Source organism: Oryzias latipes, chromosome 14 (assembly GCF_002234675.1).
Source record: "Oryzias latipes chromosome 14, ASM223467v1".
NCBI classification, from domain to species: domain Eukaryota; kingdom Metazoa; phylum Chordata; class Actinopteri; order Beloniformes; family Adrianichthyidae; genus Oryzias; species Oryzias latipes.
In genome coordinates, this window is record NC_019872.2 from 20355305 (window position 1) to 20380579 (window position 25275).

General features: G+C 39.2%; 1 protein-coding gene across 6 annotated transcripts in view; it reads left to right on the forward strand.

Moving 5' to 3' along the window:
- The window catches only part of tspoap1 (TSPO associated protein 1), a 75736-nt gene that overhangs the window by 13650 nt on the left and 36811 nt on the right, over positions 1-25275 (forward strand). For all 6 annotated transcript variants that reach the window (XM_020709024.2, XM_020709029.2, XM_020709030.2 and 3 more), the window contains exons 4-8: positions 13104-13211; positions 13335-13463; positions 14647-14823; positions 15494-15667; positions 23290-23451. In XM_020709024.2, the coding sequence (XP_020564683.1) occupies positions 13104-13211; positions 13335-13463; positions 14647-14823; positions 15494-15667; positions 23290-23451 (750 nt within the window). The remainder of the gene's footprint in view (positions 1-13103; positions 13212-13334; positions 13464-14646; positions 14824-15493; positions 15668-23289; positions 23452-25275) is intronic.

The following is a 25275-nucleotide window of genomic DNA, read 5'->3' on the forward strand; positions in this document are numbered from 1 at the left end:
ATATTTATATATACGTATATATATACACCGTCAAATGAAAAATCTACAAACAAATGAAAAAACATTAAAAATTTAAAAAGAACCATACAAGTAAGTTGCATAAAACATTAGACAGCAAAGATTCTTTTAAATAAAGGTTTCCAATATAATACTATATTTATTGCTTAGAAAAATTCTGCTGAATGATAAATCCTGAAGGTAAGCCTGTGTGAAATACGAGGACAGACGGACATTAATACATATGCAAATTTCTCAGACATGATAAAGGATATTTTTTGAGCGGCTCTTCATGCTGAGGGTCAGCAGAGAAACAAATCATCTCTATTGTGTCTCCATTCTCCACGCTTTTTGCTGAAGCAGCATCAAACGGCACAATGGTGGGACTTCTCCTGGTCATCTTTTGTACTTTTAAAACGACAAACCTTCTGTGCATTTCTGACACTTAATTAAGATGTCTTTGGAGGATCAGGATATTTTTTTAGGTATTGTATATTTTAGTTAATGTATAATATGAGGCAGGGAAGCAGCCGTGCTTGAAAGGGTTGTATACCAAAGCAGCGGACTAAGAATGACATGAAGACGGTAAAATGTGATTGTAGCTGTTGTTGTTTTTTTGCCTTAATGTCCTACTTCGATCATCTTTTGATCTGTTGTAAAAGCGTTCCCAGTGGTCATTTAACTATGAGTAGGCCATAGTTTCTGCAGAGTGGCAGTAGGTGGGACTGTTGGCTGGTTCTCCCCCACTTCCCGTCATCCATCTGTTTACATGCTCTCCCGCTAGTTTACAACCCCTCAAACCCCAGCCTAAAATTATTGGTGCAGCAAAAATGGTGAGCAATATTGGAGCTATCCACTGTGTAGCTTTGATCCAGATTCCAGCTGAGACGAGGAAAACAAAGACGTACATGAACCTAGTCGTCTGCAAGTGGATGCATCAGAATGGAGCAGAGCAGGGAGCTTGCGGCCCACTCAAAGTAATTACTATGTTACAAATACTCTCTTTTTCAAACTGCATTTTTTTCATTTGCTCTTGAGTAACAACAACTTTAACAATCAAATACAGAGATATAATTTGGAGCTTAGCTTTATTTTCATAATATACATCCTCTATCATGAGAAAAATGTTACAAGTCAAAAACACCAAAAAAAAACATGATTTTCATCGGCGTTGGTCCTTAAACCAGTTGTGACGCCAATCTTTTAGAACAGAATCATTCAGAATCATTGCAGCAACTTTCTAGGCATGCTGAAGAGGGCCAGCTTGTGTTGGTTCTTTGTTCTCGCCATATGAGAACCAGCATACTCTGTCACTGTCAGGTACCCCCGGAGATAAGTCCTGATAAACACGAGGGAGGGGGGGTCCAAGAGGACACTTAAGAGATCTCCCTCATGACTTATAGATGAGTACATGCTGGGGGGCCCTAGTAATGAAACGGCCCTCGAAGTGCTTTTGGTAATATTTTTAAAGCTTCCTCCAGCCCTCTGCTTATTATCTCCACCATAGCAACATTTTAGAATAAATATTTCTTTGTTATAAAAGTGTTGTCATCAAAAAGGTTGATGTATCATAACATCAAGAATATTAGAATGATGCTATTATCATGTAAAATAAATGTTGCATGTGTTGATGTTTATAAAAGCAAAGATATTTTAAATAGATTTAAATAGACAGCTGCTGTCTGCAGACATTGCTGGTGAATAGATGTGTTCAGGAACCTCATTTCTTTCTATGAGGGGCCCGTAGAGCCTTATAAATCCTTCTTACGGTACTTTCCATTGTTATTTGAACTGCAAGAAGCTTTCTGAATGCAAGGAAAATGTATCTGATTCTGCAACTGTGTGTGATAGAAAACGTCTTCATGTGGGCTTTACATACTATGTATTACTCACTTCAAACACAGCTAATTAGAGATCGATTTAATGACGACGTAAATTCTACCACACTTTCATGTATTTTACAGACATGTTCTGGACTCCTTTTGTTTTTTTTACACTGCTTTCACGTGTCAGGTCACACAAAGAGAGCCACGGAGCGAGCAGAAGCCTCTCTTTTCTGTCTGCGTCTTTGTCTTGTAGTCATGTCCTCGGGGGGCATATCATGGGGGATTTTGATCCGTCTGTAAAAAACGCTGATGCGGCTGTTTCTATGAAAGCAGACATTTCAATGGGACTTACAAAAGCTCAGACAAAAGAACAATCTGGTATGAATATGTAAAAACACATTTCTGAAATGTTAATAATGTGCCTCACATTTTGTTTCTTTGTTGCCCCTCAGTTTGTCATTGTGTACTTTTAGTTTTACATTTAGTGCTAACATTACTGCTTTATTTTACACCTTCATATGAGCTTTTCTGTGGTGTAGCTTTATTTCCTACTGAAGTCCCACATTTCATCAGTGCTGGCCTACCTCCAAAGCATTCAACATTTGTTCACCCACGGATTTTTAAGGGAAATACCTAAATGTATCCCATGTTGTTTGAACTGCTCATCTGAAATGACGATGTGAACACACAAGCTTCTTCCCTGAAGATCAAATTAAAAACATTTCAAAATCAAGTTCAATTAAGCAAAGTAATTTCACACTGTGTGAGGGAAATATCAAATATTTCTAATTAAATGAATTAAACATCATCATAGTGAGACACTGAAGCATAAATGTTTTATTCAGTGGTTTGATTTGAAAAACCCAGCCTTAATTTAATGCTTTCTTTATATGTTCATGTTGTCCTAGGTCCCTTTTTTTGGTTTAAGATCAACGTATGTTCCAAACATTTAATTTTACCTCGACAGCATTAAAGACGCACTCCAATGAAAATGGTGTCTTTGGTGTTTTTTTTTTTTTTTTTTTTTTAAACTTTATTTTCAGAAATTTTATGATACAAACTTAAACACACAAACCTGCACAGTAACCCTCCCACCCCACCCCAAAACATAATAATAATAATAATGAGTAACTTTAGAACAAAAAAAAAAGAAAAAAGAAAAAAAATTAAAAAGAAAAAGGAAAGAAAAGTGTACATCCATGACAGAAATTTTCAAATGTTTTTCTCTATTCTCTCTGCAGAAACACAAGTACCCATGCATATTTAAACACTTATAGACCCACCCAGATACACACAAATGTACGCATACCTCTATATCTTCACGTTTAGGTTATTAGGCTAAAACATGCAAAGAGGCTTCAGCTTAGACTCACGTTTTTAACATAATTTGTAAAGGGTGTCCAAATTTCCATAAACTTTTCACAGCTGTTCTCCCTGCTGTATCTCAATTTTTCCAGTTGCAACACAGAGAGCATTTCTCTAATCCAGCCATTAAACGAAGGAGGTTTATCTGATTTCCACTGGAAGAGGAGAGTCCTACGGGCTATTGTTGTTGCAAAGGCAACTGCCCTCCCTTTGAATTTCGAGACTTTGACTTCAGGGGGCAAAACCCCAAAAACAGCAGTGAGTGGGGAGGATGGAACCTTTGTCTCACAAATCAGTGAAAGGACCTCAAAAATATTTGTCCAGAAACTCCTCAGTGAGATACAGTTCCAGAACATATGTCCTAGAGAGGCTGGACTTTGTTTACATCTTAGACATGAAGGACTGACATCAGGGTAGATCCTAGAAAGTCTTTCATTTGAATAATGAAGACGATGTAACACTCTAAATTGAATAAGACGGTGTCTGATACAAATAGAACAGGTGTGAATCCGTTCCAAGCAGAGTTGCCAGGATGTTTCTGAAAATGCAACCTCAAGATCTTTTTCCCATGCCAGCCTGGTCTTGTTCAATGAAAGTGGTTTAATACCCTGGATCTTGTTGTAAATTTTAGATATGTTGCCCTTTGTATGAGGGTTTAAAGCGAGGAAGTCGTCCATGGTGTCAATGTGGCAGGCTTCTGAGGGATCAAAATATTTATTAACAAAACTTCTGAGTTGGAGGAATCTGAAAAAGTGGGATCTGGGAATATTGTATTTTTCATGTAGTAATTCAAAGGGCATTAGATTTCTTTTGGAAAAAAGGTCCTTCAAAAATACCAGCCCATTTTTGTGCCACATCTGGAATGCACCATCGATATGGGACGGTGGGAAAAGGGGATTATTAACTATGGGAGAAAAAGAGGAAAGACGAGTAAAGCTAAAGTGCTTTCTAAACTGAAACCAGATTTTTAGGGAATGTTTTAAAACTGGATTAAGAACCTGGGGATGTGAAATTATAGGGATTGGGGAACTCACAATTGAAACCAGACCAACTGTTGACATGCTATTTACCTCCATTTTAGCCCAGGCTGGACCCTGGCTACTACCCCATGTGGAAATCCAATGTGGTATTTTACTAATGTTTGCCACCCAGTAGTAAGCTATAAAATTAGGTAAGCCTAGACCTCCAGCAGATGTTGGCATTTCCAGAAACATCTTTTTCATTCTTGGAACTTTTCTGCACCATATGAAAGATGAGATCATATTGTCTATTTCCCTAAACATTGTCTTTGGTATAAAGAAAGGGATCATTTGGAAGAAATATAAAAAACGGGGGAGGACAGACATTTTAATTATATTTACTCTCCCGGCTAAAGAGATAGGTAATGAAGACCATCTCGTCAGATCTTCCTTGATTTGTTCTGACAAAATCTTTAAGTTGAAATGGTAGAGGTCTTTGTAATTGTGTGTAATTTTAACACCAAGATAAGTAAAGTCCTCAACTCTTTTAAAAGGAAAGGGGGTATAATCTATTGCTGCTGCCAATTCATTGATTGGAAAGAGGTTACTTTTGGAGAAATTTATTGTGTAACCAGATATTTTACTATACGAGTTTAGTATGTTAAAAAATGCTGGGATTGATTGCTTGGGGTTAGATAAATATACTAAAAGATCATCTGCATACAAGGAGACTTTATGAACTTCATTATGTCTGAGGACTCCACTGATCCTGTCATCCATTCGTAGGGCAATGGCCAGAGGTTCTATGACCAAATTAAAAAGAAATGGTGATAAACAGCAGCCCTGTCTTGTTCCACGATACAGCTGGAAATAGTCAGACAATGTAGAATTAGTAAATACTGATGCCATGGGTGTAGAATAAATTGTTTTTATCCAGGAAATTACATTTTGACCAAATCCAAACTTTTCTAGAGTGGCGAATAAAAATTCCCATTCTACTCGATCAAATGCTTTATCTGCATCTAGCGAGATGACAACTTCTGGCTGGTGCACGGAATGGGAAGCGTGCAGCACATTCAGCAGGCGGCGCATATTATAGAATGACTGTCTACCAGGTATAAAGCCTGATTGATCTGGATTTATTATTTTAGGGATTACCGATTCAAAGCGACGAGCTAATACTTTCGTGAAAATTTTATAATCGCAGCACAGTAGACTGATGGGCCGGTACGAGCTGCACTCACATGGATCCTTTCCTTTTTTGGGAAGAACAGTGATAATTGCCTGGTTCATAGTTTGTGGCAATTTTTTAACCGTGTGGATTTCCTCAAAGAGTTTACATAAAAAAGGGGACAATTTAGAGGAAAATGTTTTGTAAAACTCTGCTGGTAGCCCATCTGGGCCAGGTGTCTTACCGTTTTGCATAGATTGTATCGCTTGGGCAATCTCTTCAACTGAAAATTTAGAGTCCAATCTGGCTCTGTCCTCAGGGCTAATCTGTGGGATTATAAGAGGGTCAAAAAAAGTCTGGATCTCGGACAGGCAAGCAGAAACTTGGGAAGTATAAAGGCTTGAATAGAATTTTTTAAACTGGTTATTTATGATCATGGGCTGATTGGACCTTTGTCCCTGTCCCGTATTGATCTCATTTATAGTGCGGCTTGCAGAGGATTGTCTAAGTTGATGGGATAGTAGTCGGCCAACCTTCTCACTATGCTCATAATAGGTTTGTTTTGTTTTAAGTAGTAACCTCTCAGTTTGTTCAACAGAAATATTATTAAACTCTGCCTGTAGTAGTAGTCTATCTTTATATAAACAGGGACTTGGCGAATTGGCGTACTTCTGGTCTACTACTTTAATTTGTTGGGACAAATCTGCAAGGCGGCGACCATTCTCTTTTTTCTTATGAGCTGCAAAAGAGATAATTTGTCCCCTGAGATAAGCTTTCAGTGCCTCCCAGATAGTAGTAACAGACATTCCAGGTGTGGTATTAATTTGAAGGAAAAAGTCAATTTGGTCTGATATGTATCTTTGGAAGGGTTTATGAGACAATAACATTGGATCCAAACGCCATGTGCGTCGAGGTACTATGTTTTCTGGGAAGGTTAGGTCAAACTGAACAGGGGAGTGATCAGAGATCACTATACTATGATATTGACTATCAGTTATTAAAGAAAGGAACCTTTGGTCAATTAGAAAGAAGTCTATTCTAGAATATGACTGGTGGACAGGCGAAAAGAATGAATATTGTCGGGAAGTTTTATTGTTTTGTCTCCAGGGATCAAATAGTTTGTAGGAATCCATAAAAGATATGATTGAGTTTGCAGATTTGGATAATTTAGGTGGGAACTTTGGACTTGATCTGTCAACCTCTGGCTTCAAAACAAGATTAAAATCTCCACCTAATATTAAATGGTGTGTGGTTGTCACAGGGAGGTTAGTGAAAAAATTTATAAAAAATTGTGGATCATCCCAATTTGGGCCATAATTGTTAGCTAGGATCACCTCCATCCCAAACAATTTCCCCTCAACTATGACATATCTACCTTTGGTGTCAGATACAGTTTTTGTCTGTGTAAACGGCACACCTTTTCTGATTAGTATGGCTGTACCTCTAGAACGATTTTCATATTTAGAATGGTAGGTTTGACCTATCCAGCCTTGTTTTAATTTTGAATGTTCGTTTAAGTGTAAATGGGTTTCCTGCAGAAAAATGATTTCTGGTTTGAAAGTTTTCAGGTGGGAAAAGACTCTTCTGCGTTTAATAGGATGCTGTAAACCCTTTACATTCCAGCTAATAAAACGAGTTGGATCCGAGGAACCTAATTTAGGTTTACTCATAAAGCAATAAACAAGGAGAGAGATGTGTCTGACATGGAGTACAAAGTAAAAAAATAAAAAAATAAGATAAAAAAGAAGCAATAAAAGTGTAAAGTAAAAAACAGTAATGTAAGATCCCCAAATGAGTGCCGATCTCCCCAGAACAAAAAGAACAAAGTAGTGGAGATCGCATCCACATTCCCACTACACGGAAAGTTTGCACTAAAGTGCTCAGGGTGCACTAGCTCACCTGCTAAGCGGAGCAGAACAATAAAATTCCACCCAAATAAACAAAAATTTAAGTGGATAGAAAAAAGGCACACATAAAGACACAACCAAAGCCTTCAAAAAAAAATTTGGAACCTTTTTACCTGATGAAGCCTCTAAACCAAAATAAATATATAGGTGTGCATATAAACACAGACATGAACACAATTCCCTTTTCAAACTCACATAATGACAAAGAACGTAGTGTAAAGCTATAGGGAAAAGAGTATATGCTCGAACATTTGAACCAAGTTGAACTTGTTTTAAATAACTTGAACTTAGTTCAATGCTGTACAGTATAATACTCTTCAAATGCGAATGTTGCGTTCTTTATCACCTGCTCAGCGTTGTTTGATATTTTGAGTGATGTATTTTTGGGCTTCTTCTGGTGAGGAGAAGGTTTTTTCCTCGCCTTTGTAGGTGATTCTGAGCCGGGCTGGGAAGAGGATCCCAAACCGCACGCCCTCCACCCCACGAAGCTGCCTCCTCACGTCGTTGAACGCCGCGCGGTCTTTTGCGGTTTTTGCAGTGTAGTCTGGAAAAACTGAAATAGCCATACCATCCATTTTGATCCGCTGTTTTTCCCGTGCGAGGCGAAGGATGTTTGCACAATCCTGGAAGTAATGACAGCGGGCCACGATGACGCGCGGCGGCTTCCCCCGCCCCGGAGCCGGGAAGAGAGCGCGGTGCGCCCGGTCCAGCCGTGGCGCCTCTTTCAAACTGAAAGCCTGTTGAAGCAGCGCTGCAATGGAAGCTGTAGAGCAGATCTTGTCCTCCGGTACGCCCACCAGTCGGATGTTGTTTCTCCGTGATCTTGCCTCTAGATCCTCACATTTGTTTTGGAGATTTTCAACTATGGCGTTAAGGCGGTGCACGTCGTTCTGCAGCAGTGTAACATCGTCTGTGCAGGTGGAGAGGCTTTCCTCCATCCCTCTCACTGTGGCGGTGAGCGACGTCAGCTCCGATGTGACGGATTCTCTGTACTCCCGTATTTCAGATCTGACCGCGTTTATGTCCGCTCTCACAGATGCCAACTCGCTTCCCAAAACATTCCGGACTTCGGTTTTAAGAGTATCCACCAGGTCTTTCCGAAGGGATGACAGAATATCCTGCTTAATAACTTCGGTGTGGGCCGCTAAGCTAGCCGCAGCTAGCTCCTCCTCACCTGCGGAGTCTTTGCTAGTGGGGGCTGCAGGCTGGGTCGGTGTGGCGGGCCTCACCTGTAAAAGAGTTGTCTGCTTTCCTCTCGATGGTTTTCCAGACATTTTAAGTATTTATTTCGTGTCACCGCAACTTTAAACAAAGTCCAAGCTAGAATTTACTCCTCAATCGTGCCAAGAACTATACTTTAAGGCAATTATTCCGCTCCGCTCCGCAAAACACGTCTCACTCCATGCTCTGTCAAACCACGCCCCTCTTTGGTGTTTTTAACATTTTCTTGTGGTAATTTCCTAATGGAGGACTTAAATACAGAAAATTAAGCTTTAAATCCCATTTGAGTATTTTTTTATTGAAATTGATGAAAAATGCTGCTGGAGAAAGATCGTGTTTATTTATCACGTAGAAAATACACGCTTCCTCCTGCAAATGGTCTTTAAAGCAGTCAACACTGAAACGACTGTGTGATAATGAGTGCTCCCTTCAGTAATGACTTGATTGTTGAGGCAGACAGACTGGAGCATTCAGGGTAGATGAACAGACATCTGTGTGGAGGCCCCCCTGCGTTGCCGTCCTTCACTGATCCAGGTCTGTGTGAGAGCAGTACTAGTGGAGGAGAGGATTGGCTCCATGCTAATGTGTGCACTGGCTTGAGGTAGAACTCACCACCAGCAGGTCTCTTCTATAGCAAAGAGAGCTGACTGGCGTTGGAAAAGTCCCACTGTCCCTCATATCTGTGTCCGGTGCAGTTATTGGTCTGTCTGGACCTAGGAATTCAAATGAGAATTGAATCATTGGAGTCAGAGCGGATTCAGGCTGGCTTTACGAGACTAACAGTTTTTAGATTTATTCCCAAGAGACAGACAATGTTGATCATCGTCTGTCATGATGACATGTATACAAGTTATGAGGGGCTTTTCTGCTGCTCCACAGCAAAAGCCACTTTATTTTTTATCTGTTCTAGTGGATCTTTCCCTTGTTTTATTATACATCTGTGTTACAGCCCCGACAGGCAAACCTGTCCCAGTCTAGGGGAAATCAAAAGGGGGCCAAAACATATGGACGATGGACACCAAAGTTTAGGAACACAGTTTATTAAATGGTAGAAATAACCTGTGTCCTGTAAAACAAAAAGAAATAAACAATTACTGTGCTGGTCCCAACAAGAGACAAATCAAAGGGATTGGAGCCTTGGCCAAACAGAAAATAATTCAGGGAGACAACTGACCCAGCCACGTTGACCGGAGTCAGCAGGTCCCTGCTAAGGCTGCCTAACAAAATCTAACTAATGAAACAAAATAAACAAAGCCCGCAAATAAAGACTACCAAGGTCCAACCCCAAACTTCTTCTTCCACTTTCGGCTTTTCCCATCAGGGGTCGCCACAGCGAACAAGTTGCATGGTAAATTTGGCAATGTTTTACGCCGGATGCCCTTCCTGACGCAACCTTCTCAAAGCAACCGGGCTTGGGACCGGCAGAGGAAGAGAAGGGAACAGGGAGCAGCCCGGAGTCGAACCCTGGTTTCACGGATGGAAGGCGCCGCAAACCAGCACGAGCTAAACTGGCTCCCCAAGGTCCAACCCCAAACTAACATAACAAAACCCAGGAGTATAAGACTGCTGAGGACCAAGAGGGAATCAAAATGGAAACAAACCAACCAGCACAGCTCCAACACAAAACAACTGCTCCTCAGCCTCCTGCTCTGCTCTCTCTGCATGCCTGTCCTTTGGTTGTGACTTCCTCTGACTTAAATACCTGGCAGGTGCTGATCAAGATCATTGGCTTCACCTGCCAGGTAAGCAGAATGAAAGGGGATGCAGCAAAGCAGAAGAAGCAAGACATAACAATCTGTAAATAAAATATACTTTTTAACAAAATTACAAAAATGATATGAATGTAATTGTTTTATTTACAGCATTTCTTTATTTATTTTATCTTGCTAGCATAGTTTAACGACCATTGTGTTTTTTTTTATTTTCAATAACAGAGGTACCAGCAATTTTGTGCATAAATTTAGCTGATTTTTGATTTGGTTATTTGACGTATCGCAAAAAGGCAAAACCAGTTTAGTTGTTATCTTATATTTTTAGGGTTTACTTTAAAAAGTAGGCAGGTGGGAGGATTGAGCACATTTGACAGGTCACAGTTTATGGAGTAACACTGGCTCTGTAATGCTACAAAGATGCTGCTGAAACACAGTGGATTTAATTCTGTTATTATATTTATGAAATACATTTTTTACTAATGTCCTATGAATTAATTTTGTTTTATTTATCCGCCACGTCTTAAAGTTAACGTCTAGCAACAGCGCTGTCTCCAAATCAACACTTTATTCATCTGTCTGTTGAGGCTGTAAGTGGAGCAGCTGTATCCTCCAGTTTTGACTGGTTACTGTTAAAAATCGCCGTATGTTCCGCTGATTCATCAGGTTGAACTGAACGCTACACACAGGTGAAGCGATTGCGAGGATGAGGAGCGTCTTGCGTGCGTTTGTTTCACTCGCGGGCAGACGTAGAGGAGGAGAGGACAAAAGAAATTCACCAAATTTTAATAACATGACTAACGTTTATTCGCTCTAACTTCAGACACTTCAAAAATAAAAGTCTTCTATCCTGAAAAAGTTATATTGCGATATATTTAATTATCGTTTTATTGGCCGGGCCTACTTCTTTATTATTCATTTTTGGTTGCTGCGACTTATACTCCGAAGCGACTTATACTCCAAAAAATGCAGTAGTCAACAGTGGTGTTTTCCCCCGGCAAAGAAATTCTTTCTGTGGCTTTTTTCTTTAGCTGGTTCAATCATCACATCAAGTGTTTCTGGTGATTTCTAGCATTACAGGCAAAAGCAACAACCAGGCCTAGTTTGACCTGCTGGTCATCTTTTGTGAAGCAAAGCAATATTTTAGGTCCTAATAGAGAAAAATGCATGTTTTTGACCACACCTCACTTGATCTGCCGTCATGGCGTGGATTCATGTGTGGCAGGTGTATAAGCAGCCTCTCCCACTGAGTCTCAAGCTTCATTACTGAACTCCTGTAGCTGAAGGGTCGTCTCCTCACATCTGTCTTTCTGAGGCTCTGTCCACTCAGCTGCTTCACACCAATTACAACCCTGAATGCTTCATGGACAATCTGCCACACTGATTTCTGCTCTGTTTAGAAGAGAAGTCTTTCTCCTACAAGCTACAAAATAACGGGTTCACCTGTTCACACTGAGGTACCGTTACTTTCAGATATGCAGACAGGCATAGTTCACATTGATTCATGCAAGAATGTGGTTACAGTAGAAGCGTGTCAGCATGTTTAGAGCGTTAGGGATTAAAGTTTGAGGCTGACACCTTGGTGGTCTAATCCATTGCTGCTCAAACTGGCTCTGAATGCAGCAAGCTGCAGTGCACGAGAGTTGACAGCTCCAGAGGGGAGTTTTGATGGTCAAACAGACTCACGTTTCTGAAACAGTTTTGGATTTCTTGGGTGTTTAAGTCTCTTCCTGTGAGACCAAACTCCCGTGTGGGTGGAAACCGTGAAAGGTTATGGATTAAAGCAGAGATGTACTCACAAATGTAGACTGAGGATTTAGTTATTGCACTTCTGTAGTAGTTACAATTTTACCATAGCAAACACTGTTCCAGATGGTAGGACTGCTGTTGAAACCGTTTTATCAGACCTGCAAATGCTTAACCTGGGGTCTGTAACCTGAGGCTCTGGAGCAGCATCCAGCTCTTTTATCCTTGCATTGAGGCCCTTTGGCTTTAAAGAAAATTACTAATGCTTTAAATAAATAATAGGTTAGTTAAGCAAATATTCCTATCTTCTACTGCACAACAGTGTCTAGTTGGTGTTCAGACCAGTTCTTCAGTGAAATATTTTTCTAGCATGTACACATTTTTTAGTTGGATTTTACACTCATGTTGTTCTGCTCAGTAGTCAAAGGAGAAAACTGATGACGTCATGATGACAGAAAATTCCATCTTTGCCTTTCTTGCATTTTAATTTTAGTAAATTTGCTGCATTTTGAAAGAACTTGAATGTGCTGCTGTCAAAAGCCAACAAGATTTAAAATGTTTTATCTGTTATAATTCAGTTATTGTAAACATTTAAAAATGACAATTCAAAAATAAATGGCCACAAAAACATCGCTAAAGATTATTTTTCTAAAAAGTGAGCTGGGACGTTGTGTTTCTTGCTGGGTTTTGGTCTGTACCAATTGGCTGTTTTAGCGTAAAAGGTTGCACTTAACTCACGCGCTAAACGAACACGTGATTGAAAAGATTTTACTGCTGGATGTTATGAGAGCTGCAGATGCAAAAAATGGCCTATTGATTAGATGGAGAACATTTGCAGAGACCTCTGTCAAAGAAATCTTTATGTCATGTTCAGCAGAGCTTGTCCTGTGGTTGTTGAAGGGAACAGTTTGGCCACAAGTCAGAACATTATGGCTTTTCTTCTGGTTGCAGAGCAATAATTTTTTCCTTTACCTTGTCAAAAGCATTCAATGAGGTTTGCTTTAGAGGTCGGACCACAATGACTTTCCTTTTGTCCTTTTGTGTTTCCATATGTTATAATTTGAGGAAAAAAACAAAAATGCAGAAATTTAAAAAACACAAAAGTCCCTTTTTTCCCCCTAGTTTCAAATAACTTTGAATGTTGTGGACTTTTTTTTATTCTCAGAAATAATCAGAACCTTCTTGCTGTGCTTTCTTCTCAGAATGGTACAGACTATGGGTTTTTGGTGCGCCAGAACTCAGAACTTCTGCGAGCCCTGGACGATCTAGAAAAAACCTGCAGCACACTGAAGGAGGAGAATGGCCTGCTGGTAAGACTAAAAATAACAGCGTGTTCTGCTCACAAAAGGCTTTGTGGAAAGTAGGTCAGAACACCTCAGAAAAAGATGTTATACATTTCTTCTCTGTTCTGATATTCCTGTTCATTCGGTTAGCGGAAGAGCAGTGCTCCAGGGACGGAGGAGAAGGTCAGGAGGTTAAGGAAGAAGAACACCGAGCTGGCAGTTCTTGCTAAAAGGCTGGAGGAGAGGGCACGGAAACTACAGGAGGCCAACCTAAGAGTGGTGGGCACGCAAGTCAAATATTTGACTCAACACCAGTCTGTCTTATGTAGTTTGTGTTTGGACGCACTTTAGACTAAATGCTGCGAGTTACATTTCTACGATGCAACCCTTTGCATTTGATCACTTTGTCACTTGTGAGATCACAATGTGTAGATAGAGGAAATATGATGATGCTAAATGCTGCCCAAAAACCTAATCCAGCACAAAAAAGAGCAAAATTAAAGACACATTCTGATAAAAATTGTGTTTTTAACATGTTCTTGTAGCATTTTTCTGATGATGGTGGACATATATAAAGAAAATTAGGCTAGTATTTGGCTAGTATTTCTATATTCAAATCGTGGTGAATCAGGAGCAGACTAAAAAATGCTTTATGAAAAAGATTGTATCTGTAACGTAAAAAAAATAAAAATGCTCGGCATGCCACAGGCTTTCTCCTCCAAGCTCTTGTATACAGTTAGTGCCAGGAGGAGGGGAAGGGGGGCGGGCCAATGGTCCTGCCCATAACTCAGAGGTGAATTTCTACCATGCTACTGCTTTGCAAAAACTATGTCCTAAAAACAACTCAGGGTTTTGATTTTCCTAAAAACAGCATAATCATAATCACAAGACCACTGGGAACATCAAAAGATGATCAAAGTGGGAATTTAAGCGTTTAATAAGATTGGAAATGGCCTAATAAACCTGATCTTCTTTATTGTACATTTATGTGTCCGGGGTAGAAGGGTCTAATTCTCTTCTAGACAAGGGGGATAAGTTAAGGTAAGAAGCCAGGTGGCTTTTCTAATGAAGGTCTGTAAGGAAATGAAAAGTTTTCATCATTTAGAACAAATATAAATATAAACATTTATGACAGTAGATGGTTTACATGACTCATTTCAGTTTTTCAACATTTCTTACATTGCATCTTCGGGCCAAACATTAATTGGAAAATCAAGTTTAATTCACATTTTTGCTTCATTTGTACAATTTTTCAAGTTGCTAACAAATATGGATAACCATAAAGTTGGAATTAAGGGTTGTGTTGAGATTGAGCCAAAAACTGCTATGGATCAACTCCTAAAGTAATTACACGAATCTTCATAAAAAGGTTTCATTTCAAAAAATAAGTTAGGTAGCAGCACATACAGAAGTTTGATTTGTAGTTTTTACATCTTCATAACCTTACTATTTTTTTTTTTAGGTGAACTCCCCGTCATTGATGAGGCCTGGATCTGCAGAACACTACAAGAGAGCGTTTGCCCGTCAGAGAGCCCGCGACCTAGCTCATCATGCTGATGCACTGCTGTCCAAGGACAAGGAGATTGCTGCTCTGCAGCAGGAGTGCAGGGAGCTGGAAGCTCAGCTGGGCCACTCCAAGGTAAAAAATAAAAAAAGAGATAATAAATCCACTTAAATCAATATGAAGCTGAGTGAGTTTATTTAGCCTAGAGCAAGGTGGATGTGCAGAAGTTTGAGAGGCCAAATCTGGACACTTACCTTAGTGTTCTATCCTTCAGATGTACACTATCTGGGCCAACATAATGCCACAAGTTTGCCCTCTGCTGGACAGTGCGAGTAGTGTTCATCCTCCTTAGCCTGCATTAGAAAGGCTGTGTCACACTGCTGATGTGACGACAGATGACGGTGCATAAAAAGGCTGCCTTCCTCTGTTCCTGCTGTTAATGACAAGTTTCAATCATGATTCTTAACATAAGCATTGAGTGATTTTAATGATAAATGCTTGATATTTAGGTTAAAGAGATGAGAAGATAAACAAAAGTTCCATTGGACGGTTCAAACAGAAAGACTATGATGTCTAACATTTGCCAAACAGAAAACAGTTTTATTTTTTTAAATTAATGTTTTTGCTTTAACATTAAAAGGATTTACTGAAATAGTCTTTCAGATAAACCTCTAAATCAGAAGGTAATATTTAGGTAAAATGAATTTTTTTAAGCACTTATCTACCCATATGTGTTTTGAGAATGTGTATACAGTCAGAATGTGCATACAGTCTCAATTGTGCTGAATTTATGACGCCTCTGCAGGGGTTTCCTCTTCATTCAAGCAGAGGAGAATTTGAGAACCTCCTCAGGGAGTCTCAGAAGGAAGTTCTGCGTCTCCAGAGGCAGCTGTCGGTCACGTCATCCAGACACCAGGACGACACTGAACTCAGCGTCAAAACATGTGGGGAAAATACCAAAGACAAGGGACAAGAGAAGGTAAACGCTTCCTATTGACTGCCTCTGGGTCTAAACTGTACGGCTCGGTAGCTCCAAAATTCCTCGCCATTTTTCCTGCACCGCTAATGTTTGGTTGGGGGTGCAAGGGGCACTAAGCTAGTGGGAGAGACTGTAAACAGAGAGCTCTCAGCAACAGGGAGAGAAAGGGGGATGGGTTTGCTCCATCCTAACAGTCTGGCCCACAACTCAGACGTGAATTTCTAATGAACTCCTGCTGCTCTACAGAAATTACATCCTAAAAAATGACACGTTTTTTTTATTTCAGGAAAAAAACAGCATAATTATAATTAAAAGACAGCAGGGAACACTTCCACAATAGATCAGAAGGTAATTGAGGTGGGTCTTTAAAGCCCCACACAATTATACTTCCACCACCAGGTTTCATGCATAGTCTTGTCATTGAGGGCGTCTCTCCTACTTTCCTCAGAATAAACACCATTCACTCACAGCTCCAGTTAAGTTTTTTCAAGCCAAAGCCAGACCTCCAAGCTCCTACCTTTGCTTCAAGATTTCACTACTGAATTCCAGTCCAATATTGTTTTACCGCTGTGGGTGTCCTTCATGGCCCCAAAAGGAGAAAGAGCGCTCACAAACCTCTGCAACTGTGGGAACAATTTATTTTTAAATGTAAGAACTTTTGATCAGAAGCTGATTCAGGAACCACAGACCACTGGCTCACCTTGATGTACTGTAAGTACAGGAAAGACACAGTAGCTCAGAAACACTGCAGGAGCCGCTATTAGACAAAAACCCAGTGTCTTTGACTGCATTGAGGGCAGTTTTCTTCTGTCCTAGGACTTGATTCTAGTCCCTGTGTCTTTTCTAGCTATCGCTCCTCTTCTCAGTCATGATTACTGGGATCAAGTGTGTTTAGTCAAACAGAATCAGGAATCACCTGATCCTGCTAATCAGCACTGAGTAGGGCAGGGCAAGCAGAACGAGGTTTGAAAACCAGTGCAGGAACAGGACCCAGTGCATTATGGGAACAGTATACTGGTACCTTCAGCAGATTAGATGGCTCAGAAAAAAAATTGAGGTATCTCAACAAAACTGTTTCAACTTTAAAAAAAATTCCCATTCATTCCAATCATAAAATTCAGTGCATAAACTGAACTTATTGATTCAACAGGAAAAGCAGGTTGAATACTTTCACGTAGAAGACAGTTGGAAAGGTTCAGAGTTCTTAAACACTGTTCTGTACAGTAGAGTCAAACTCTTTTTCTAAAACCTGCTTTTGTGTGTTATTCTGTTGGCATTCAAACTGTTTCTCTCCATATACCAGCTTGCTGCTGGACTCAGTACTAATCTGCCACAAGCTGTAATGAGGCGATTCCCTGTCTTTAACTTGTGCCCAGTCAAAGCTATCAAAGTAATACACCATGATCCTCTCTGCATTTAATGCTGATCTTCTCCATGTTCAGTGCTTTCATGCTCTGCTTTCTGATATATCATGCACTTTGCAGAAAATGGACACAAATGTGGACTTTGTGAATCAGTAAAATGTGTTGCATAATGCAGCGTTGCTCCTGTTTAAAACAATTTTGTGCGTTTGAAGCCTGGGATCAATGCATTAAGGGAAAATGCAATTTCCTGATTTTAGTTTCAGAGATGGATTTTTAAAGGCGCAGCCTCTGCACGGTGACCTCGGTTTACATAATATTTAAGACATGCTCCTCATGTGCAAACTGTGTGAGACTTTCTTGCACTAATGATGAGGTGCAGAAAAATCTGTGCTTGTGAAAAATGCCGCTTGCTGTAATCTCTCATCTGTGGGACGTGCACACACACACCCTGTGCCACTCGCACACCCAGAAAGGGGCCATGTTGTGTGAACTCTAATCCCCTCCAACAACAGAATGGTACAGTCCAGTAATCCGCTCTCTGTTGCTGTAGCAGCGGTGAGAGGGTTTTGGATGGTAGGTAAGACCACAGCCGCACTAAACACTTTTCGTCCTGCTCTGGATAGCTAGCAGGCCAGGGAAATCCTTGACGTTGCCACAGATCACGCAAAAGGGGTAGGTCATCATTCTTGTCTTGTGTGTGTAAGTGTCAGCAGGACTTTATGTTCTATTCGGCTAACATGTGCAGAGCTCAAAATGAAAAACTAAAGTCCAATCAGAGGTGGGGGAGGACAGGTGCCAAGTAGCAACTCACTGCATTGGGGTTTGATACCTGTGATTTTATTTTCACTTAGTGAAGAGTCCAAGCATCTCAATATTGCAATGTCACCTACAGCCAAAGGAGTTCTTAGATCTAGTGGCTGTTTTTTAAATATTCTCTTCAGTAAATCCTGCGGTAAATCCCAGCCTCATAAGTAACGGACTGCTGCTTTACTTTAGATCAGGAAGGTGGGACAGACACAGGGCCTAGTCAGGGACAGGTTGTCACAAAACTTGGTTTTGTAACGGCTGTATTTCAGAGCTTCCAGATGTAGAGTTTAAATGCACGGAATTGGAGACAAATACGGCGGAGCTTTTGATATCTGGACATCGATGTGCTCCGCATTAAACAGAAAATCAACGGCCAGGCCAATCCATTAAGGTGCTTTTAAAAGAAGTGATCCAGTTACCCGTTCCAGTAGTCTGCAGGGATTACACCAATGTGCTTATGGCATCCAGGGCCTGCTGAATGGGATCTGGCCCTGCTTTAGTACGCATGGGCTCAGGGTGCGCTACATCCTTTAGCATAGGTGGAGCACATCAGTGTGACGGAGCACAGCTGCATCTCACTGAGTAAAGCAGGCAAAAGGAAACTTCAGAGGCGTTTATTAGAGTTTGATGAACGATGAAGATGTAACTTTTATTCACTGCTACTACATTTTTATGGCTTATTGAAACCACTACTCAGTTTTCTAAGATGCATTTCCATTTTTTTGTGTTATCTCACTTATTTTGTGCTGGTAAAGGTTCAGGATTTTAACCAAAGGATGCATTGTTCACTGTTCATCACTGTCTCTTTTTAAATGAAGAGTTAAATGAGCTGCTGTTTGTCCTTCTAAGAATCTAAAAGTGAAACCATATTTTATCTTTACCAGGAGTCTCTTCTGAACATCTATTGCTCCTCCTGATCTTTTTTGTTGATTACAATTTAGTAACTTCTTTTTCTTTTCCACTTCCTTCTCGCTACAATAGTTTTTCTAACCAACCATATAAAAAGATCTTTTTTTCTCTCTAACATCTCTCTCTCTTCTTCCCTCTTTTTCTTTTCTGTCCGATCCAACAAAAAAGCAGATACAAATATAATCAATATAAATGAAGTTTAGCCTATTCATAATTCCCTGTTGTGACTGTAAAATATGTCTAACAAAAGAGGCCTTCAACTCTGTTTACTCAGCTGCTGGACAGGACAAGTTAAAAAAATTAACTTTTTGTTTGTTAGATTTGTATAATTTTTATGTGTTGAAGTGATTTTATAAAATTATCCCCACATTTTATTGTATATTTTCTTAAACATCACTCAGACACTGATATTCTAAGTAAAAAGAAAGGAAAGTCTTTACAGTTGCCAATGTGGTGATGGATTATGGGAAATTAGCTTCAACCAGCTGTGGATTTACTTCATTTGTTAGAAAACAGATGTGTTAAAATATCAGCACATTTTTAGAGAAACGCCGCCGCCATCTGTTGCAAGAAAATATTTAGCAAGTATTGGATTTATTTAATTTATTGACATAAAATAATGCCTTTTGGGAGATGGATCAATAACTGGTCCTTTAGCCGTGCAATTATGTTTTATTTCATTTAAGACAGGCCCTTTTACAAATGAGAACATATAAGATTCACTCGTAACATTCACTATTTAAAACATATTCTCAATTTTGCATCACATTTAGTGACAATGCAAAATTGTCTTTTTTTTTTACGATTTGGACATTTTTGTCTTAAAGGAAATAATAAATGCTTTACTAAAACATGTTTACATGGATCCTAGATTTGAAGAAAATAAATAACAAACATTTTGATTGTGTTAACCGTCACTATTGTATATTGCAGCTGACCTATTTTAGACATTTTGCTTGTAAAGTACTAAAAGTTTTTGTCATTTCCTATGTAATTCGTCAACATGAGGGAAAATAAAGGGCACCCTTCCCCATAGTGTGAGCTTTGCTATATGTTTCTGAAATGATACCTATCAGGTTTTTTTCTCTAGTTATAATGAATGATACTAAAACACTCAGCTGCTTCTGAAGTAAGTTTTATGAAGTGTTGACACATAAAGACATTGTCATTGTTGAAGCTCTCTGGGCTCTCTGTGCCAGCCTAATTCCACACAACACTGTATAAATGAGGCTTTATGTAATATTCCTCCCTTTGATTTCATTTCATGTCAGAATTATATCACATGCTGACAGAAGCCTGATTATAGCTGCTTTTAGCTCATCGTTTAAATGTTCTTTTTTTTTTTTTTTAAAGCTCTCAGATTGTATGAAGAAGTCACGATTGCTGACAGAAAAAAAGCAGAAAACCACTGGAGCTGCTGATGTGAGACGATGTCAGCCCGCTCTGTGTGTGTACACCTTCAAGACCCACAAGCTCGTTAAGAGTCATTACAGGATTGGCTGGTTTAACTGCAACTAAAACAAATACAGGGGTTTTGCCAGTAGGCAAAGGAGGCGGTTTCTCTATTGATATCTGAAAGAAGTCTGAAATATGAGCAGCAGCTGCTTAAAAACCCTCCTTTCTGTCCAGTGTTCTTGACCAGAGGCCAATAGTATTACTGTAGTCCCCTCCTGCTTGCTTTTCGTCACCACCTCTAATGCCATCTGGTCTGGTGTCTAAAAGATAAACCTGGGATAGCCTCACTTAACAGACAGGTCACTGAACTGCTGTTTAGCACTCGACGTGACTGTCTCAGAAAGAGCCCTGCAAGTTTTTGTTGTCACAACATTTAAAGCAAAGCAACAACCAATCGTCTATAATGAATCCCACCGTGTTTTATGAGTATATTTGACGTTATACAAAAATTATAAAAACCTGAACTGTTGCTAACAAGTTTCTGTTTTTAAAGACCCACTCTGAAAACATGTGGAGGACATATATAAAGAAAATTAAGCTTAAAAGTGTTTTGTAGAGTATTTCTTTATACAAATCATTGTAATTCAAGAGCTGACGAATAAAAAGCCATTTTAAAAAATCACTTATTTTGCCAATGTTTGGGGGAAGGGGGGGTGGGGTTGCTCCACACCAACGGTCACGCCCACAACTCAGAGGTGAATTTCTAATGAACTCCTGCCACTCTACAGAAACCATGTGCTAGAAAACAGGTTTTTGATTTTGTCTAAAAACACATAAAACACCACTGGGAATGCTTGAACAATAGATAAAAAGTGATCAAACTGGGACTTTAACTTTGTTTGATATGTGATCCAACTCAGTAATATTTTTTGTCCACCTTCGTACCTTTGTAGTTCCTATTTGGAAGAATCATCATCATCATTTCTATCTGCTGTCCTAATGATTGCAGTACGGTTGAATAGAATTATGTAAACGCACAGATCTTCTTTTTCTGTTTTCTTTGAACTTTTTCTTCTCTCCTTTTCTTTGAACCGTGGCGTTTGCCAACAGAACCAGGAAAAACAGAAGGTTTTATTTTTGAGAGTTCAGACGGGTCTAAAGTGGAAGAATGCTGAGAAGAGACTGCACTGTTGGGACTCTCACTCATATTGTTATGAAGGTTCCTCTTTAGATTCCAAATTTAAACTTTGAGTAGTATTAGTCTACATTTGTGTAAAGTGTGATAGCCTCAGGACTTAGCCAGGTTGTCAAATTCAAAGCATATTTTAGTCGAGATCTTTTCGGGTTAAGTGTTTGCAGAAGACGGTAGTTAAAGCAGCTTTTTCACTGATTTAGCAAAAGTTGTTCTACCGTTTCAAAATTGTCAAAAGTCTAAAACGTGTTTACAGTTAAAACGTTCTCAAAGGGCTGAAGAAATTGATTCAAAGCAGTAAGTATGCTGACACTATAGTTTCTAAAGAAAAAAATCCCTGTTCAGAAAAATATGTGTAGGTTATTCCTATTTACTAAATGTAATCAAGAATGTGAACACCTTATTTGCTCCAACATGTGCATTTAATCATGAATAGGAATATTCCCCATATTATCTGATTCTTTTATCACCTAGAATTCAATAGATTGTATACTCAGCATTAGACAGTTTTACATTTCACATTTTTATTAGAAAAAGGTTTAAATCTAGAAAAGAGCTCAGTGCAACATAAAGTTGTTGACTGCTGTCCTTGTTTTCTTTAGAGTTTGTACCATAACATGTTTAGAATAGTACCTCATCCAGGACTTGATCTTAATTTGGTTTCTGATGATACATAAGGATTTCTGAATTCATATGTTTTGATGATCATCAGCATTCCATTTTTGTTACGTGTGATGTGCAATTATGATTTCTGCAGTAGCGTATTCTTATGTTTTGATGATAACCAATACGAAGAATAGAATAGAACTTTAGCTCTATTAAAAGCAACAGCTAGATAATAAACAACACTGAAAATATAACTTAAAAATCTTTATTACTGATATTATTAGGGTTATTTATCTCTGTTACTTGATAAACATTCTGCACTTGAACTGAAAAAGAATTAATAACTTTAAATAGATGTTGAGAACTAGATTATGGTAACTATATATAAAATAATTAAAAAACAATAGAGGTGGGATTATATACATTAGCTACTTCCCACTCCCTTTCCAGGAAGTAATCAAACTTGATTTGATTTATCAAACTCTTATTTGAAAAATATGATATTTCATGGATTCTATGATTTATGTCCATATAAATGCAAATTTGTGTAGATATGATTAGGAGCAATTATTATGTCAAGAACTTTTTTCTTTAATGCAGTTTCTAGTTAATATATGGATTCATATCTCAAATGGATTTGGTATATCCATGTATTATAATTAATTTTGTTTTCCTCGTTTTTTTTAACTGCTTGTAATAAAACAATGAATCAACTATATGATATGCATTAAAACTGCTTTGTGTTTCAAAAACTACATCAAGCAGGCAAAACAAGTGTTTTACTGAAGCCTAAAGTGTTTTTCAAACATTTGTTTTTATAGAGAATAAAGCAGTGCATTATTTTCCTAAACTTCATTTTCATATTAATGGATGTACTGCATTAGTTCTTTTTTGCAGTAATTGTGAAATAGCAGCACTTAAATTCAGTTTTTGTTTGGTGATCACACTGAAAACCGTCTGGTTAATGCAGATTAATGCTACTGGGGGAGCCTGTGCGGCCCGGGGAGGGCTGTGGAGGATCCACCCTCCTCTCTGCACGAGGTAGAGCACCTCTTATCCTGTTATGGGGTCATGGCCTCACCAACACTAGCACAGTTTTACCTTGAGTATTATTAGGTCTGCACTAAGTTTAAGAGGTACTTCCCTTTTTTCAATCCTTTCTCACCCATTCTAACCTGTATTTGTCATAGACAGCCGCTGAGCATTTAAGAAAAGCAAACCGTCACTCCACCCCTACTGGTTTGAGATGGTAGAAGCTCTTGGATCATTTAATAGCGTCATTTGTTTTTCTGGGATTGTCAACGTAAAGTGAAATAAACCCACCGATTTTTTTTTTCTGCCCTCTTTAGGTTGAAGGAGAAACCCCATCTGTGGGGTTAGATGAAGCTCCATCCAGGTCCGCGAAGACTCCTACAGAGGAGGGGGAGTCGTGGCTACGAGTGACGCCCCCATCGGGCCTTAGCCCGAGCCCCTCCAGCCAGGAGGATCCCCAACAACGCATTCAGTTTCTGGTGAGGGCTGCTTTATTCCATGCATCTTAATGTTCATCAAACCACATAGAGTCCAAAATTACTTTCAAGCGTCAAGGGGTTGACATTTTCATGAGTTAAAGAGCAGCTTGTGGATGCGGGACCTTTCCACTACATGTCTGTTTCCATTACTGAACACAAAGTAGTTCAGTTTGATCTCCACCGATGCTCCACCAGTGTAACCAGGCTGATCTGTCCCCTGGAGTCAATCATTTAGTCCCTCTGCAGCAAAAAATAAAATAAAACTTACTGTGCCAAATAGCAGGGATCTAGTTTTGCAATCCACTTTGCATCTGATATAAATCTGAAGCTTGAGTGTCATTGCTGTAACTGCAGTGACTGCTGCTGCTGCAGCAAAAACCGCCATCAGATTTGTTACGCAATCCTGGGATGATCTTTTCTCTTGGATGCAGGAACGCAGCACACTGGCCTCACGGATCCTACAGCTAGCTTTCATGCTTTTTATAGACCTTGTTGTAAGCTGTTTGCTGACCTTCCTGGTCAGGATAGAAAACCAAGCAAAGGAGATGCTCACTAAGCAAAAGAGAAGGAACCAGTCAAAAAGATTCCTGCTGTCTCAGTGTGTTAGTTAGTGGACACCTTTGTCTCAGGTTATTGCCTTTAAAAATGGCTCTTAGTGCGACCTTATTATGATGGATGGTTTTCATTGAGGATGCTCATTTTGGGCCTAAAAGTTAAAGGTTGTATCACAAGAGAAGAAGCCGCCTCCCACTGTTAACCAAAAAGTGATGCTTTACTTTAAGTGTCAAGTATTGTCTTTACCAACGTATTTACTTATTTTGAAGTTTAGCCTAAAAATCTGGGAAATACATTTTTTACAGAGATTTTTTTTTTTTACCCCTGGTAACATCAATAACAGTGAAATCGAATACTTCAGTGTTTTGGTGCACCATTTTTCTCTAAATAGGAATATTTCCACAATAGTATGTGTACATGTAGAATTATAAATAAAAAGTGCTAATTTTGCAAAGAATGACGTTAAATTATGTAGTCTAGAGATATTGTTCAGGTACATATTTACAATTTAAGTGAGAGCTCCGTTCCTGCTGAAAACTATGTTTTTTTAAAGACCTACTCTGATCATCTTTGATCTATTTTAAAAGTGTTCCCTGTGGTCTTTGAATTAGGATCAGGTAGGCCTGCACAATATACCGCAAATTTACCGTTATCGCGACATCAAGCTGTGCAATATGCATACCGCAAAAGACGGCGAAAATTGCAATAAATGGTTACCTTGACCCTTGTGCTATCCTAGGCACTTTAACATTGGGAGTGGGGTCATCTAGACCCACTAGACAGTGCTCTGAACCTTTTTTCTTCAATGATTTGTGAACCTCACTGGTGTCCATGGATTACATGAAATCTTTCCACCTTTATCCACCTTTGTCATGGTAGGGAGAACACGTCAAAGTAAGGGGGGGGTCATCTAAGATAGCACAAGGGTTAAATGTGCTAAAACAAACTCATGGCAGCTTGAAATATTGAATAAATGAAATAAATCCCTTTATGCATTTAACCAATCGGAAGGACCCGTTTACGTTGTTGATCAATCAGATGAGCCCTTTTATGTTTGATGTTTGCCTCCTATGTCGACAAGGGTCATTTGGAGTATAATTTTTATACTGTTGCATTGAAATGGAAATGATGTTTTTGGTTGGTTTGATATTTGTTTATATACCGCAAATTATATCGTTATCGCAATATTAATTACCAATATCGCATATCGCGAGTTTTCCTCATATCGTGCAGCCCTAGGATCAGGTCATTTTTAGGTACAAAGAAAAA